The sequence below is a fragment of the Drosophila teissieri genome, chromosome 2R (assembly GCF_016746235.2).
Source record: "Drosophila teissieri strain GT53w chromosome 2R, Prin_Dtei_1.1, whole genome shotgun sequence".
Classification (NCBI taxonomy): Eukaryota; Metazoa; Arthropoda; class Insecta; order Diptera; family Drosophilidae; genus Drosophila; species Drosophila teissieri.
In genome coordinates this window covers 665,937-684,631 of record NC_053030.1, presented here as the reverse complement: position 1 = coordinate 684,631, position 18,695 = coordinate 665,937, and the positions used below count along the sequence as shown (strand labels likewise).

Here is an 18,695-nt window from a genome sequence, read left to right as displayed (position 1 = left end):
AGTGGGACAGAATATTAAATTTGACTTTGATACCGCGTAAGAGTAAGGTCGTTCGGAATGAGGTAACGTAGAATATGTGGTTTGAAAAAACTTGGCAAATAGATCGGCTATTGCCTGATCCGATGTTACCGAGGTATTTTCAAAAAATAGCGAGGAAGGGTAACTAGTTGTTTTGCGCTTAGTGTTAACAAAATTATAAAACTGTTTGGGATCCTGTGCGAACTGGAACTTACAACGGTTTAAATAATTCTTATAACGCTGAGCATTAAGCACGGTAAAATTTAACCGAGCACTTACATATTTAGAAAATATAGATTGAGAACCGGTATTTTTAAATTTTATATAAAGTCTGGACTTAACATTTCTTAGATGTGTCAACTCTTTATTAAACCAAGGAGGTTTGTTAGAAGTAGACGGATAGTACATCGGAACACAAGAGTTGAAAAATGATTTAATTGCAGTATAAAAACAAGAGAGAACGCTATAGTCGAGTTCCCCGACTATCTGATACCCGTTACTCAGCTAGTGGAAGTGCGAAGGAGAATCTTCAACACTGACAGTTTTTGTCGGTTTGAGGGCGTTAGAGTGGGCGTGGCAAAAAGTTTTTTGGCAAATCGATAGAATATTACAAGACTAATACAAAAATGAAAAAATATCAAAACATTTTTCAAAAGTGTGGGCGTGGCAGTTTTGGGCGGTTTGTGGGCGTTACAGTGGGCGTGGCAAAAAGTTTTTTGGCAAATCGTTAGAAATTTACAAGACTAATACAAAAATGAAAAAATATCGAAACATTTTTCAAAAGTGTGGGCTTGACAGCTTTGGGCGGTTTGTGGGCGTTAGAGTGGGCGTGGCAAAAAGTTTTTTGGCAAATCGTTAGAAATTTACAACACTAATACAAAAATGAAAAAATATCAAAACAATTTTCAAAAGTGTGGACGTGGCAGTTTTGGGCGGTTTGTGGGCGTTAGAGTGGGCGTGGCAACATGAATCGACAAACTTGCGCTGCGTCTATGTCCCTGAAGTCTGTATGCTTAATCTCAACTTTCTAGCTTTTGTAGTTCCTGAGATCTCGACGTTCATACGGACAGACGGACAGACGGACAGACGGACGGACAGACGGACGGACAGACGGACATGGCCAGATCGACTCGGCTACTGATCCTGATCAAGAATATATATACTTTATATGGTCGGAAACGCTTCCTTCTGCCTGTTACATACTTTTCAACGAATCTAGTATACCCTTTTACTCTACGAGTAACGGGTATAAATATTTATGGCATCCGCCATTATGTAGCAAGAATAAAGACCAATTAAAACCAGATACAAAAATTTTTGTAGTCTCAGAAAGTTTGCATTACGAAAACAATGAATTCGTTTGGTTGACTTATATGGCCTCTTTTTTATTACGGTAGCTGTGTCTATTGTCACCTCGAAAGTTGGATGATATGGGTCTTTTGGCTGACTAAGTGGTGCTACTCTAGTCACTTTCAGGACTTGTTGCAAAGCATAGATCCAATAATCGACCAAGAGAATTTCAAATATAATTAACTTGCGACAACGATATGTCAAGCAAGCCGTCAATAAAGTCATGCTGTGCTATAGGCAGGAGAATATTCGACTGTTCTTCTGTGGACCACTTAGTGCCTGGTATATTAAAGTCACCTAGAACTACTAGTTGGTCCCTATCGGACAGTCTGTTTGTAACGGATTGGATAGCGGACAAATGGTTAATATATTCAGGAAATTCAGAAGACGGCGGAATGTACGAGCACGTAATATAAACATAGCTATCAGAAAATGACAGCTTTACGCATAAGAATTCTATGTTACGGAACTCGTCAAAAAGTACCTCCTCCTAACAGCCGAGAAACAAAAATTTGTTTCTTTAGTGGAACCACCGAGAGGGGTTTTGGCACTGCAGGTTGTATTTCTGAAGTGCCAACTTGTGCCGGTAGTCCGGACTCAATATTCCTTTGTGGTGGTAAACAATTCGGGACGGGTGGAATCACCGGTTGAGAAACCAGTGCGGACAAAGCGGAATCTGTAGCAATCCCAGGGTGGACTCCCTCCACAACCGATTGATCGGATTGCACCGAATCTTTTTTAGCTGCCGATCTAAGCAACATTTGAGGGTTTGCTGCGATCGTCAACTGATCAGCTGTGGAGTCCTGTTGATCACTCGCCGAAGGTTGCGGGGCATTCCCCTTAGGCAGCCTACCACCAGCGGCTTTCTTGCGCTTTGGAGATTCTTCTAATAGTTTGAGGCTATTAAATTGTGAATCAAGCACAGAAAGAAGAATATCAGCCCGACGAAAACTATCTCTAGCCACGCCAAAACTGCTGATCAGTCCTTTCAAGCCACCTTTAGTTTGGCGCATAAAGAGTTGCATTTCATTCGCAACTCCTAGGCAAGTATCACAACAGTATTTTAGATTAGGGCCTTTAGCTAGGTCATCACTTGTTCGGCCGTTAATCAGAAAATGTACCGCAAGAGCACAGTCAGCACTTTAGGATTTTGTGTGGGAGAGCGAGAGAGCGGGTACACCGTGCAGTTAAGTACAAAAACAACACCAAACAGCACTACGGACAACGCACAAAAAAGAGAGTAAACAAAACGCAAAGACAGAAAGAGAACAGATTGAATTAATTTATTAAAATAATGCACATATCACAAAAGATTCACTCGCGAAGCGAACGGCACTTTAACTAGTACGGATTATGAAATTGAATTATTAAATAATTTGTTAAATTCCACCGCTGGATTAAGCAAAACAAAAATAAATTCGGAGCGCAGAAAAAAAACACGACCGTTCGCTTTGAAGCTAGAACGCCCACTTTAACGCCCACTTTAACGCCCACAAACCGCCAAAAACTGTCACTGTTGAATTTTCTCCTTCGCACTTTTACTAGCTGAGTAACGGGTATCAGATAGCCAAGTTTTTTCCGACAACTTATTCCACGTTACCTCATTCCGAAAAACCTTACTTTTACGTGGTATCAAAGTAAAATTCAATATTTCGTCCCACTCAAATTTTTGTATTTTTAGGGCAAAGTTTTCTGTTTATTGTTATGTTTCGATTCAATTCAGTATGGTCGACCTGGCGTTCTTTTTTACGTTTTGAATTGCTGATAGCGCAGCCGTTAAGTTTTTGATTTGAGCACTGGTTCAGTGAGAGCAAAAGCTTCGGTCGACGAAATTGAGCGAGATGGCGATACCGTTCCAGTTGTCTTGTGATTGCATTTGCAGTGTTTGTTGTTGTCACCACACTAATCACCGTAGGTAATCGTAATAAAATTTCGCATGTGTTTGGAGATAGCGGGTTTTGTGACAAACTATCGACCTGTCTATTGATACTGATAAAGAAAATATATATGGATGGGGAAACGCTACCTTTTACATACTTTTTAACTAATTTACCATTTTACTCTATGAGTAACGGGTATAAGAACACAGGAAAAACCATAAAGACCATATAGTTATCCCTAAATTTACGAAAGAAAATAAGAAAATTGCATTAATGAAATGAAAAAACAAGGTATTATCAGAAAATCCAAATCCACTTTTTGCAGTCAAATTGTAATGGCACCGAAAATTTTGATTCATCGGTTATTTATTACAGACGACTTAGTAAGAGAACTATCATTGATAAATTACGATAAATTCGAGCATGGATAAAATATTAGACTTCTTAGGGAAATGTTTATCAAAACGATCGCTTTTTGTATTTCAAATATTAAATTGCAGTTTGATTTATAAAATGCGAAACAGAAATTCTGGGGCACATTATCACAATCAACGGTGTTAAAGCAGAGGATCCTAGTAATAATGATTAATACATATACAAATTTTGAAAAAAAATATTTGATTTAACTACAGATGCAAGCAATTATCAATTAGGTGCCGAATTATTCCAAGAAGACAACCTCATCGGTTTTCCAGGACAAACGAAGATGAGCTAAAAAAAAACTACTACTACCATATTGAGGCCCAATAAATATTTTCACACCTATCTCTTTGGAAGAAGTTTTAAAATATATTCTGACCCTAAACCACTTCTTTGACTACATAGTTTATAAACATAAAACAGAACATTCAGAAACATTTAGAAACCGTACATAGTTCCTGAGATCTCGACGTTCAGACGGACGGACAGACAGACGGACAGACGCATGGACGGACAGACGGACATGGTCAGATCGACTCGGCTATTGATCCTGATCAAGAATATATATACTTTATATTGTCGGAAACGCTTCCTTCTGCCTGTTACATACTTTTCAACGAATCTAGTATACCCTTTTACTCTACGAGTAACGGGTATAATTTTTAAAATGTATCAAAATTCCGGCCTAGTAACAAACAATTATTAATGCATTTACAGATACTGAAGATAAATGATTGAATATTTAAGAAAAACGCATAGAAATTTATTCAAAATATAATTAATAAATATGATTTGGGCATTCTGCAAAGAACAAAACGGAAAAGTTGCTTTTTCTTTTAAAATATTAAAATGTAAATATTAAAACAAGAGAGAACGCTATAGTCGAGTTCCTCGACTATCTGATACCCGTTACTCATCTAGTGGAAGTGCGAAGGAGAAATTTCAACACTGACAGTGGTTGGCGGTTTGTGGGCGTTAGAGTGGGCGTGGCAAAAAGTTTTTTGACAAATCAATATACATTTTTAAGACTAATTCAAAAATGAAAAAATATCAAAACAATTTTTTAAAAGTGTGGACGTGGCAGCTTTGGGCGGTCTGTGGGCGTTAAAGTGGGCGGTGCAAAAACTTTTTTGGCAAATCGATAGAAATTTACAAGACTAATACAAAAATGAAAAAATATCAAAACATTTTTAAAAAATGTGGAAGTGGCAGCTTTGGCGGTTTGTGGGCGTTAGAGTGGGCGTGGCAAGAAGTTTTTTGGCAAATCGATAGAAATTTACGAAACTAATACAAAAATGAAAAAATATCAAAACATTTTTCAAAAATGTGTGCGTGGCAGTTTTGGCCGGTTTGTGGGCGTTAGAGTGGGCGTGGCAACATGAATCGACAAACTTGCGCTGCTTCTATGTCTTTGAAGTCTGTATGCTTAATCTGAACTTTCTAGCTTTTGTAGTTCCTGAGATCTCGACGTTCATACGGACGGACGGACAGACGGACAGACGGACGGACAGACGGACATGGCCAGATCGTCTCGGCTATTGATCCTGATCAAGAATATATATACTTTATATGGTCGGAAACGCTTCCTTCTGCCTGTTACATACTTTTCAACGAATCTAGTATACCCTTTTACTCTAGGAGTAACGGGTATAATTACTCTACGAGTAACGGGTATAACTATTAAAATGGATCAAGATCCCGGAATAGTAAAAATAAAATATTTATATTAAAATTCAAGGGGTCCATAAAACTAACAATTATTATTGCATTTACAGATACTAAAGATAAATTAATAAGTATGGAAAAGAACCACTAAAATTTTAAATATGTATTGTCATTCAGGGAAACTGATAATTCTGATTCTAAAATTGACTACGATCGTGACGTGGACAAAGCAGTTCAAGAAATTAGTACTACACACATAACTTCGAATAATGGTTTCCGACTCTATTATGTATATTCAATCTTGATCAGGATACTATAAAAGCAAGACAGTGGTTGGTTTAGTTTATCGCCCACAAACCTCCCAAAACTGTCACGACCACAATTTTGAAACTATTTTAATTTTGTTTTTTTATTATTTGTCTTGTCGATTTCTATCGATATGACAAAAACATGTTGACCCCAATCTAACTCCCACAAACTACAAAACTTTTAAATTTTGTTCAATTTTGAAATTTTTTTCTCGAACTCCCACTGTTGAAGTTAGTAATGGGTATCTGGTAATCAAGGAAGTCGACGAACAAAAGTTTGACTTAACTGTAGAAAAAGTGTGATACAAAGTTTAAGAATTGATTAAATTGCTCACCTTAAAAAAATTTCTACTTACATTGTTTTAAAAACAGACGTAAAGCGAACCATATGCAATTTTGAAACAGTTGGTGAGGCATCTGGTGGGCAACCAGCCCAGTTCTGGGTTTGGAGTTTAATAAGTGTGGAGTTATCTCTTTTAAGTACGTTATATGGTAATATAATTCTCCAAGATGTTCGACATCTGAGTTGACCCGTCTTCGACGCCATATATAAGGCAGGGCAATAATAACATAAAAAATAGGACCGGAGAATATGATCGTAAGTATTAGATGAGGCCAGATGTCTTGCTTAAACGGGCGCATAATGGCCAGGGCCTCATTAAGGCGCCTGGGGGCGTGTGTAGCAAACGCTCCTGAATCTGCCAGTGTGAAAAAAGAGAACTCGATGGCCTTACGTCGCTCCCAGCTTAGACCAACATCTCCCAAAAAAAAATCTGCTAGCTGCTGAACCAAAAGATCTAAATTAAACTGTTTAAGATTAGGTTCAAAACCACTTACTCCACTTTGCAGCAATCCAATCCCTCCCGTGAAACTGTCGTTCAAATCCCTGTCATTTTCTGACCTTATTGAGCCCTGGGTTCGACCGGGTGCTTCGATATACTTAAATCGAAAGTTCATTTGCTTAGATAGCAGCATGAGTAGGCGGTGATCGCGACCACCCGTGACCCAAACCTTTCTTTTCTTTATGCTGTTCAACTCCTCGTCTTCTTCGAAGCTGTAATTGCAATACGTTACCCAAAACCACGGCGGAGACTGCAATCAAATATAACATTGATTAGGCCCTGCATCGTTGTTTGCAGACACAACGCGTTACATGAAATACAGGCACCCGAAAAATACGACCTTGAAAGTTGGCGTACACGGATAATGCAGTCGGAAGAAGAGGAATTCGTTGAAGACCAAGGTTATCGCCGTCGTACCAATTAACCAACTGTAGCTGACTGTCGCTACAAGGCCTAGCCTGGTTGTAGTAGATGCGGAAGGCATTCTTGCGAGGACGAGTTAGCACTACCGCTCGAAGCGGCTCCTTAAAACTTATTACTCGGGAGCTGGGTGGCAAACGTGCTCCCCAGTAAAAAATAAATAGGCTTAAGCGATGGGCAAGATGGCGATCGTGGAGGCTATTCAACAGCATCTGGGGCTCCTCCAAAATCAGACTAGTGCACTCGTTTGCACCTTGAAGGTTTTCCTCAATGTATTGAAAAAAGGGCTCCGTCTTGCTGAATACCACCGACTTGTAGTTACTGCGATGAAGACGATGCAGAAAATCATCAAGATAAACGCCACGGTCTTTCTGGCAGACACCGTCAGATAGATCTTGGCTTGGTAGCGCCAATATAGCAAGAGATTGTGGTTGCAAGCCTCTGATAATTTGGTTAAGCGCTAGGTGCCAATGGCTATAAAAACTTTTTTTTTTTTTTAAATAATATGAACTGCGTACAAACCTTTTGCAGTGTCTGACTCATCGTGTGCAATAAAAGTCAGCCTGGTGCTGTTTAGGAAGCCCAGAAGGTACGGCAGCAGGCCCAATGCCAGAAACTTATGCATCTTGAATGAACGGTACAGTACAGGTGCTCCCGTTTTATATACTCCTTTAGAAAATTAGAACTGACAACTCGGACAGCCTTAAAAGCTAGTAACAGTGCAGATGGCTGAAAACTGAAGCAAATTATTATTGTTAAGAGTATTAAATTTCGAACTAGTTAATGATGTAAACAAAAATTATTTTTTACATAAATCAAATAAAAGTCGTCTAAAGTTAAAGAAATAATTTGACAATACTGAGATTTATAATTGCAACCTTTAAAATATACATATAAAAAAAATTAAATATATAACCGTATCCCGTATACGTTAGTATACAACGTTGGAAGATAAAACTTAGAGAGTTTTATTATGAAATAAAGTACATCAAAGGAAAAGAGAATCACATAGCAAAAGCTTTTTCAAGAAATAAAAAGAACGCTATAGTCGGATTCGCCGACTATCTAATACCCGTTACACAGCTAGTGAAAGTGCGAAGAGAAATTACAACACTGACCGTTTTTGGCGGTTTGTGGGCGTTTGAGTGGGCGTGACAAAAAGATTTTTGGTATATAGAGTTAAATTTACAAGACGAACAAAAATGTGAAAAAATTTCACAACATTTTTCAAAAGTGTGGGCGTGGCAGTTTTCGGCGGTTTGTAGGCCTTTGGTGTGGCAAAAAGTTTTTCTGTAGATCGATAGAAATTTATAATACTAATAAGAAAATGGAAAAATATCAACAAATTTTTCAAAAATGTGGGCGTGGCAGTTTTGGCGAGCGTGGCTACATGAATCGACAAACTTGCGCTGCGTCTATGTCTCTGGAGTCTGTATGCTTATTCTCAAATTTCTAGCATTTATAGTTCCTGAGATCTCGACGTTCATACGGACGGACAGACAGACGGACAGACAGGCGGACAGACAGACGGACGGACATACGGACATGGTCAGATCGACTCGGTTATTGATCCTGATCAAGAATATATATACTTTATATGGTCGGAAACGCTTTCTTCTCCCTGTTACATACTTTTCAACGAATCTGGTATACCCTTTTACTCTACAAGTAAGGGGTATAAAAAGAGTCAAGGTATTAAAAAGATATGACTTTTTTAAAGCAAAATAATATTTCTTAGACGCAAAAAAACCTATTCCAAATATAATTAATAAACGTGAATTGGTAATTTATGCAAAGAAGAAAATGGAAAAGTTGCATTTTATTTTGTTATTTTGAAATATTAAAATTTAAATATTAAAACTATTACAATGGATCAAGATCCCGGCCTAGTAAATAAATCGTTGTAAAATTCGTTACAAAAAGAAAATATTAATATTGAAATTACTACTACAGCCGATATAAAAGGAGTCCTTAAAACAAAAAATTATTAATGCATTTACAGATACAATGCCAGAAACTTATGCATCAGTAATCAACGCATCACTGCCAGTGCTCCTGTTTTTTGAAAAATATTCAGTGTCCAATTATGGCATCAACTTCTATATATCAAATGCCAAACGTCTTAAAGGTGCATTTTGATATACGAAACTGACAACTCGGACAGCCTTAAAAGCTAGTAACAGTGCAGAAGGCTGAAACTGATTTTCATTTTAGACTAGGAGAAACCGAGTAAAAGTACAAAATTTCGGACTTTTTATACCCGTTACTCGTAGAGTAAAAGGGTATACTAGATTCGTTGAAAAGTATGTAACAGGCAGAAGGAAGCGTTTCCGACCATATAAAGTATATATATTCTTGATCAGGTTCAATAGCGGAGTCGATCTGGCCATGTCCGTCTGTCCGTCCGTCTGTCCGTCCGTCTGTCCGTCTGTCCGTCCGTATGAACGTCGAGATCTCAGGAACTACAAAAGCTACAAAGTTGAGATTCAGCATGCAGACTCCAAAGACATAGAAGCAGCGCAAGTTTGTCGATTAATGTTGCCACGCCCACTCTAACGCCCACAAACCGCCTAAAACTGCCACGCCCACACTTTTAATAAATGTTTCGATATTTTTTCATTTTTGTGTTAGTCTCTTTAATTTCTATCGGTTTGCCAAAAAAATATTTGCCACGCCCACCCTAACGCCCACAAACCGCCCAAAACTGCTATGCCCACACTTTTGAAAAATGTTTCGATATTTTTTCATTTTTGTATTAGTCTTGTAAATTTCTAACGATTTGCCAAAAAACTTTTTGCCCCGCCCTCTCTAACGCCCACAAACCGCCCAAAGCTGCCACGCCCACACTTTTGAAAAATGTTTTGATATTTTTTCATTTTTGTATTAGTCTTGTAAATTTCTATTGTTTTGCCAAAAAACTTTTTGCCACGCCCAATCTAACGCCAACAAAACCGCCAAAAACTGTATGTGCTGAAGACTTTCCTTCGCACTTCGAATATCTGAGTAACGGGTATCAGATAGTCGGGGAACTTGACTATAGCGTTCTCTCTTGTTTAAATTTTTGCAGAAAATATATGATTGTATAAGTAATGTTACAAAAATTATGTAAACAGAAACAATTTTTTACTTAAAACTAATAAAATTCGTCTAAAATTAAAGAAATAATTTGACGATACTGAACTTTATAATTGCAACCTTCAAAATATACATATAAAAATGTATTAATATTTCAATAAATTTTTTATTAATTTAATTACAAAACGAAAATATTAATATTTAAATTACTACTATAGCCGATATAAAAAAGATCCATGAAACTAGAAATTATTAATGCAATTACAGATACCGAAGATAAATCAATGAATATTGAAGTAAGAAGACGCATAGAAACTTATTGAAAATATAATTAATAAATGTGAGTTGGTAATTTTGCAAAGAAGAAAACGGAAAAGTTGCATTTTCTTTTAAATATTAACATTTTAGATATTAAAACTATTAAGTGAATCAACATCCCAACCTAGTAACTAAATCGTTATAAAATTCGTTACAAAAATAAAATATTTTTATTGAAAGGGGTCCATAAAACGAACAATTATTAAGGCATTTACAGATACTAAAGATAAATTAATAAATATATAAATACTAAAGATAAATTAATAAAATGCTCAAGAAATTAGTATTACACACATAACTTTGAATCCGACCCTATTATGTATATTAATCTTGATCAGGATCAATAGCATAGTCGATCTGTCCGTCCGTATGAACGTCGCGATCTCAGGAATTATAAAAGCAAGAAAGTGGAGATCACCTTCTATTCCGTATTTGGCCCGTGACGTTGTACGGGGAGAATACGCAGGCCGCCACCTACGCACTGTTGGAAGAAGGATCGTCTGTCACACTCATCGATGACGAACTCATCCGCAGCCTGAACCTGAAAGGTTAAAGTCGACAACTAAATGTGCAATGGTTTGGCAGAGAGTCCGTCAATGATCACACAAGGATGGTTAGTCTGCAGATCAGTGCAGCGGGCAAGCCAAAGGGCCATGGGCTGAAGAACGTGTACGGAGTAGCCAATTTAAACATTCTGATGCAGAATTTGCATCGGTGAAAGGAAAGGCTAGTTCACCACTTCAGAGATCGTGCCTCCTAGCCGTGCCACAGGATAATCTTCTAAAGAAGATGGTCAGCAATTATTTCGAGATCGAAAATTTCTGAGTGAAGCCAGGCCAGCCAGTCGCAGATGGCGGAGTGGAGCTGGTGCCGTCTGTCGCAGATGACGGCAACGCACGGGCCCTGAGTATCCTAGAGGAGACGAGTAGGCCAACGATATGAGACTGGGCTGCTATGAAGAGAAGACGAGGTGAGACTGCCAGAGAGCTACAGTATGCCACTTAGGAGACTTGTCAACATCGAACGGAAACTGAAGCGTGATGTGGACTGCTCGCAGGCCTACAATGGAATTATGGACGATTACGTCAAGAAAGGATACGCACGACGACTGGAGCCCCAGAGGTCCCAGAAAGGCAATGCACTTCGGGGTAGAGAACCCGAACAAGCCTGGAAAAATCTGGCTGGTGCCAAGGTGAACGGAGTGTCCCTGAATTCAGCCCTGATGAAAGGCCCATAGCGCTGCAAGCCCCTCCCAGCGGTGCTCTTCCATTTACGGGAAGGAGCAGTTGGTGTTTGTGCCGACATCAAGGATATGTTTTATCAGGTATTGATAAAGCCACAGGACAGATGTGCCCAGAGGTTCCTTTCGAGGAACGGCGACGATCGTTGGGAGCCCGACATATACGAGGTCTAGGTGGTGACGTTCGGAGCGGCCTGCTCATCAGGAGCTTTGCAGTATAGGAGCACGGATTCGCGAGCAGTCCTGGCGATCAACGAGTATCACTACGTGGATGACTACCTCGACAGTTTCCCCAGTGAAGAAGAAGCTATCGCCGTTTCGTAACGGGTGAGAGATATACATGCAAAAGCTGGCTTTGATTTGTGTCGATTTACTTACAATTCGGCAAGTGTGGTGTGAGCACAAACGTCACGGCCTCGCAGATTCCTGCCAGTCGGCGTCCGCAGCAGCGGCTTATTGGCGGGCCACATACGCAAGCGGAGATGTGCAGGCGTATTTCATATGCTCGAAGACGAAGTGCGCTCCGATAAGGACTATGTCACTTCCGCGACTGGAACTTCAAGCCGCAGTATTGGGTGCGAGTCTGATGAACACCGTCAAGCAAGAGCACGGTGTGGAGATCAGCAGCTGTTTGCTATGGACGGATTTTAAGACTGTGCTGCACTGGATAAGCAGTACCCACCAGAGATACAAACAATTCGTCGGAAACCGGGTGGCGGAGATCTTACTGGAGATGTTTTCCGTCCGACGAAAAAGTAGAAAATGACGCGGCGATCCCGGTGGCTAAGTGGTCCTCCATTCCTACGAGGACCAGAAGAACTGTCTCACGAGGAGGCACTGGCGGAGATAATTGTGCAGCAACACCACGAGAAAATGTGCGACCAAAACGTCAAGGCAATATTGGAGCGATCCGTCTGATGTTCTGGATTACAGAGACTGCTGCGAAAGGTGATGGGCAACTGCAATGTATGCAAGCTACGGGAGGCGCGACTTACGCAGCCAGAGATGGGTCCCCTGCCAGAGGGACAGGCTGGAGGCCTACAGATGGCCATTTAAGTATACCGGCCTAGATTATTTTGGACCGCTATTTGTGATTGTTGGACGTCACACGAAAAAGAGGTGGGTTGCATTGTATACGTGTCTAACCACAAGGGCTATTCACTTGGAGATGGTCCACGATTTGTCTACAGATTCCTGTATAATCGCCATGAGGAACGTCATGAGCCGTCGTTGACCGGCGGTCAGAATAAAAAGCGACAACGGGAAATCTTCGTTGGAGCCGATAGAGAGGCCAGGAAGTTCAGTATTGAGCCTGCAAGGATCCAGGGCGTGCTGTCGTCAAAAGGAGTTGAATGGATCTTCAATTGCCCGGCGAACCCAGCTGATGGTGACACCTGGGAAAGGATGGTGCAGTGCGTAAAAAAGGTGCTGGCGTACACAATGAAGGAGATTGCGCCCAAGCAGCATGTACTGGAGAACCTGTTGATTGAGGCATAGAGCATAGTGAACTCTCGCCCGCTCACTCAACTACCCGTGAGGGTGTACCAGGAGGATTGGCGCACAGCAAGAATGATGCGGGATCGATTCTGGAAGAAATGAGTGCATGAGTACCTGCCAGCACTTGTGCACAGGGAGAGATGGTGCACGTACGTCGAGTCCATTCGTCGAGGAGATCTGGTGTACATATGTGATCCGGCCATACCGCGAAGAGGGTGAAAACGAGGCGTCGTGGAAGAGGTGTTCACCAAAAAAGATGGAGGACTAACGATCGAGCCAAGACGACAATGCGTTCCGCTTCGAAGCTAGCTGTCCTGGACGTGGTGAATGCGAGTGCTTCACGGGGGTGGGGATGTCGCGGAATGGTTTAGGGCTGTCGACAGTTAGTTAAGTTCTCATTTACGAGACGGCCAAGTTGAGGGCCTTCACCAACGAGACGTGGATGCGACTCACGGGGCAGCACGGATCCACCAAGACTCGCACATCGAATCTCTTCTGCTCGGACCCAATGAGCACGGCAGCGGTCGGAAGGATGCTGACGCTCGTCCGCATCAGGCTAGGCGCGCCCGTCGGCATTAACAAGGAGCTGCGGGGGTTTGGGAGCTATCCATCGGCGACCCGGCAGAGCGTCGTGACCCTGTCGAAACCACCTCCTGACGCCGTTGAGGCTGAGGCGCTGCTCGTGGCTTGCGCTTCCGTTGAGGCGGCTGTTCACCGCGGATGTGCAGCAGAGTGTGGTGGGCCTCTCGGCAGATGCGGCACCTCGCTTTGCTGCGAAACGACCGACCCGAATGCTCGTGGGCCAGACAGTTCGCGCAGTACTTGTTGATCAAGACTGGCCGGAGCCGCTTCACAGCCGGCAGTTGCAGGAATCGCTGGCAGCTCTTCAGTGGGTGAACACCCCTGCACACTCGACATCGGTATACATCGTGGCGGATCGCTGGAGCCATTGTATATGCGGCAAGTAATGGTCCTCCGATTAGAAAATGCCCAGGGCTAAGAGCGATAAGGTCCGTGGAATCTTCGGACATTGGCGAGATGGGCCTGGAATTCAAACAGGCCTCAATCTTCGCCAGGACGGTAGTCAGTTCCTCGTGCGGTAGTCAGTTTCCCAGCGGCTGTGTGCTTGTAAAAATGCGACTTGAACTTCTCTGTAGTCAAGTCGGAGGTCGCTTCGAGTTGGATAGCCCGGGTAGTAAACCACACAAAAACGCACACGTACCCCTTTGTGATTTTGCAGGCTCGACCGACATAACTCTTGACGTCAAATGGTCCTGCGAAGTCCACTCCCGTATGGGTGAACGGTCTAGAGAACGTGGACCTCGCACGGGGCAAATTCCCCATCAACTGCGTCTGCAGTCTCTTCTTGTGGATGACACACACTCGGCACGAATGTATTGTTCGTTTCACCAAGCTTGGGAATCCAGAATTTGGAACGGATCAGTCGGATCATTAATTGATTCCCCCCATGCAAGGATATGCGATGGATAAACAAGACTTGAAGTTCGGCGAACCTACACCGTGCAGGAAGGATGATCGGATGTTTTTCATCATAACTAAGCATTTCAGATCCTTGTAACCTGCCGCTTGCTCTCAAGACACCATTTCCGTCGAGAAAAGGGTTTAGGTTAGGAATTGCGCTTGCGGGTGGAACTGGTTGCTTGTTGCTCAAAACCTTATATTCGGCGGGAAACTCATTCTTCTGAGTGAGCACAATTAACCGCTCCTGCACCTCCGACAATTCCGCCGCAGTGAGTTCTACCGATGAGGCTACACCTTCCCTCCGGCAACTTTTCACAAAGCGCAACACATAAGCAAGAACCCGCAGAACTCGGTCAAAGGCTGAGAACCTCTCTAGGATTTCAACTGCTGAGGGCACTGCGACCGTGTGACATTTGACGGAGCGCTGCTCAAGCTTAGTCTCCGGATGGACCAACAGTTCACTCGGCCACTGCTCCTGTTTGAGGTGCAACCAAGCTGGCCCACGCCACCACAGTGCGCTGTCCTTAAGCTCTTGGGGTGAGACGCCCCGGCTTGCCAGATCAGCTGGATTGTCTTCGGATCGAACGTGTCCCCACTTGCTTCCGTCGGTACACTGTTCGATTTTGCGACCCTGTTGGCAATGAATGTTGTCCAGGTGCACGCTGGCTTACTCAGCCATGCAAGAACGATCGTAGAGTCGGTCCAGTAAAAGGTCTCATAAACATGAGGAGGCATTTCAGAAATTACTAGAGCTGCCAGCTCCGTGAGCAGCACTGCTCCGCACAATTCCAAGCGTGGTATGGAGATGGATCTGACAGGAGCGACTCGGGTTTTGGATATAAGTAGATGGGTACAACAGCCTTCCTCCGTTTCGATTCGGACGAAAATAGCAGCCCCATAGGCGTCCTGTGACTCGTCGCAAAACGCATGGTACTGAAGTATCGCAGCTGGATGGAAACGTACCCATCTCGGGTTACGAATCTCCTTCAGGGCAGGATACCCTTCTAGGAACTCCCGCCACTGGGTCGCGAGATCCCTGGGGAGTGGCTGATCCCAGCCCAGCTCCCGTAGCCAAATTTTCTGCATAAAAATCTTGGCTCGGACTACGAAAGGTGATAGCCATCCTGCTGGGTCGAAAAGTTTGGCTATCTGAGATAAAACCTCTCGTTTTGTGTAAGCAGTTTGGAGGTTGATCACCATTGGAATAAAAAAGAAACTATCAGATGTAGCTTGCCAACGGATCCCAAGAGTTTTCGCTGTACTAGCCTCTTCAAGCTCAAGAAAGTCTGCACTAATCAAGTGCTCCTTTGGAACCTCTTGTGGAGTTTTCTTTCGTTCGAGGTCCACTTCCGTAATGGAAAACCAGCAGTCTCAAGAGCCAGCCGAAGCTCCTCAATGGCTAAAAGTGCCGACTGCTTAAAGTGAGTGCCCAAGATTGATATTGTTAGGCTCTTTAAAGGGCAACGAAACCACATACCTCCCATCGTCGTTCCTTTTGGTAGATTGGACAAAGTTTTCCTCGCAAATCGAGGTGGATTGTGGAGTTACCGTCACTCTATTCTCAAAGGTCTGGATCGCCCGCGAGCTATTGTCAGTCCGCAGTGCTCTGGATTGAGCGTTTGGCTTAAAATCTTCAATCGCCTCGAGCGTTCGATGACGATCTTGTAAGAAAGTCTGGAATTCAGCCCAGAATGGAATAGGGATTGTTCCCATAGAGACAGCGTTTGCTTTGGCAACTTGACAGAGCACAGAAAAACGAGCAGGCAATCCCAGTTAGAGGTGTCGATTTTTGCTATTTTCAAAGCTGTTAAACAACCTTGAATTGTGCTCTCTAACTCAAGGGCAACAGAAGGTAAATTAAACAAAATCTTATGCTGACTGTTGACCAGCAGCCTCTTGTTTTCAAAACGATTCTGCAAGTTTCTCCATGCTGATTCGAATCCATCATTGGTTAAGGGTGATAAGGCCACAATGGATTTAGCCTCACCACTAGTTTTGGCATTGAGATGGAACAATTTCTCAACTTTTGAAAGCCGAGGGTTGTGTATGTAGATGGCTGAGAAAAGATCCCGAAACGTGGGCCAGTGAACATAGTCCCCACTGAAACTGTCGCACTCGGCTGGGGGTAAGCGACACCCTCCCTGAAGTGGCGCCGGAATGGAGGCCTGAACGGCCTGTTGCGAGCGTGAACCTTCTTCAATGATCTCGTTGAGGCTCGCTGCGCACCGCTCGTAAACGGCATAACAGTAGTCATACTTGGACTGCATGACTGTTATTGTGTCTGTGGATCCCAGACCGGACAGAGCTTCGGAGCACGCCTCGTATTCCTTCTCCACCTTGTCCCATAGGGCCCTGATCCGCTCGAGTCGCACCCTACTTGTGTGGATTGACGGACTTGTGACTGCTGGGGTGCTCTGGCCTCGAACTGACCTACTCTATCAGTTATGGTCATGAATTTCATCAAGGCCCTGTCTGCCTCAGCTTGCGCCATTTTTGTGGTTGCTCTAATAACTTGGGGTGAGAAGTCTGAATTCGGTTTCGTGTTCGGTGCTGACCGTGGAACTTGGAGCGACGTGCTCGTGGATTTTCGTGGAGTTGTCGATGGGCTTTTGCTTCGAGTGGGACTTGGGCTTTTGAAGGGCACAGAGTACTCGCTCTTGGCTCTAACTCGTTGAGACGTTTTAGAAACAGTCAAACGGGTTTTTACCTCCTCACCGTGGCCAATTGGCATATTAAGCTCTCGGAGGAGCCGTGCGGGGGCGAAACAGTCTGTCCACTTGGACAAATACGGGGACGCTGGATAAAGCGTGCAACCAATTGAAAAAACACAACAACTTATGTGTTTGGGACGCTGGATAAAGCGTGCAACCAAGATCGAAATAACTTATATATTGGGACGCTGGATAAAGCGTGCAACCAAGATCGAAACAACTTATATATTGGGGCGCTGGATAAGCGTGCAACCAAGCTCGAAACAACGTATATATTGGGACGCTGGAAAAGCGTGCAACCAAGCTCGAAACAACGTATATATTGGGACGCTGGATAAGCGTGCAACCAAGCTCGAAACAACTTATATATTGGGGCGCTGGATAAGCGTGCAACCAAGCTCGAAACAACGTATATATTGGGACGCTGGAAAAGCGTGCAACCAAGCTCGAAACAACGTATATATTGGGACGCTGGATAAGCGTGCAACCAAGCTCGAAACAACTTATATATTGGGGCGCTGGATAAGCGTGCAACCAAGCTCGAAACAACGTATATATTGGGACGCTGGATAAGCGTGCAACCAAGCTCGAAACAACTTATATATTGGGACACTGGATAAAGCGTGCAACCAAGCTCGAAACAACTTATATATTGGGACGCTGGATAAAGCGTGCAACCAAGATCGAAACAACTTATATATTGGGACGCTGGATAAGCGTGCGACCAGTTGGATCGATCGGAATGTTCCGTATTTGAAAAAAATAACTGGAGTCGCTAGATAAAGCGGACACCCAAAATAATCGAAAGCTAAGGATTGTTGATTTGGAATTATACAGGGTCGCTCGATAAAGCTCACAAAAGTAATTTAAGAACCAAAATATCGCATCAATTTAGACAGGGTGTGGGGGCGCAGGACAACGCGTGAAAAAGATGTGACAATCGGAACAAAACCACCGGGGTCGCTGTATTGAGCGAGAGACAAAATCAAAAAAAAAAAAAAATAATTGGAATTAATCGATTTAGACAAAGGTAAGGGGCGCCGGATTACGCTTGAAAAAAAATGGTAATCGTAACAAATTATGTTATCGATTTATATAAAACCTGGATTAAGCGCGGAAAACACAATAATCGGAATAAATGTTGTTATCGATTGAGGGAAAAAAACGGATATGGGGGCGCTGGATCACGCTGGACTATGATTGTCGATGTGGGACGCTGGATAAGTCTGGATGTTTGGCCAATTATTGAGACGATATATGCGAATCAGAATAAAATCAAGAACGGAGTTCAAAAAAAAGTATTAAAGAAACAAAAATAAACACACATTGACACCTTCTATTGGAAACCAGAAAAATAAGTAGTGCCAGTGTGAACGGTCCCTTATTGGAATATGCCGTGTATGGCTACCTTGACACATACGTACATATGCTGGTACATATATATATATGTATGCAATATGTAAATATTA

At 42.7% G+C, this 18,695-nt stretch overlaps 1 protein-coding gene across 1 annotated transcript in view; it reads right to left on the bottom strand.

Annotated features, from left to right (window-relative positions):
• The window catches only part of LOC122612162 (ionotropic receptor 40a), a 54,647-nt gene extending 47,119 nt beyond the window's left edge, over positions 1-7,528 (bottom strand). Inside the window, exons 1-4 of the mRNA XM_043785593.1 lie at positions 7,426-7,528; positions 6,795-7,363; positions 6,479-6,733; positions 5,998-6,421 (exon numbers count right to left, since the gene is read on the bottom strand). Coding sequence (XP_043641528.1) covers positions 5,998-6,421; positions 6,479-6,733; positions 6,795-7,363; positions 7,426-7,528 — 1,351 coding nt within the window. The remainder of the gene's footprint in view (positions 1-5,997; positions 6,422-6,478; positions 6,734-6,794; positions 7,364-7,425) is intronic.
• Between the last annotated feature and the right edge of the window lie 11,167 nt (positions 7,529-18,695).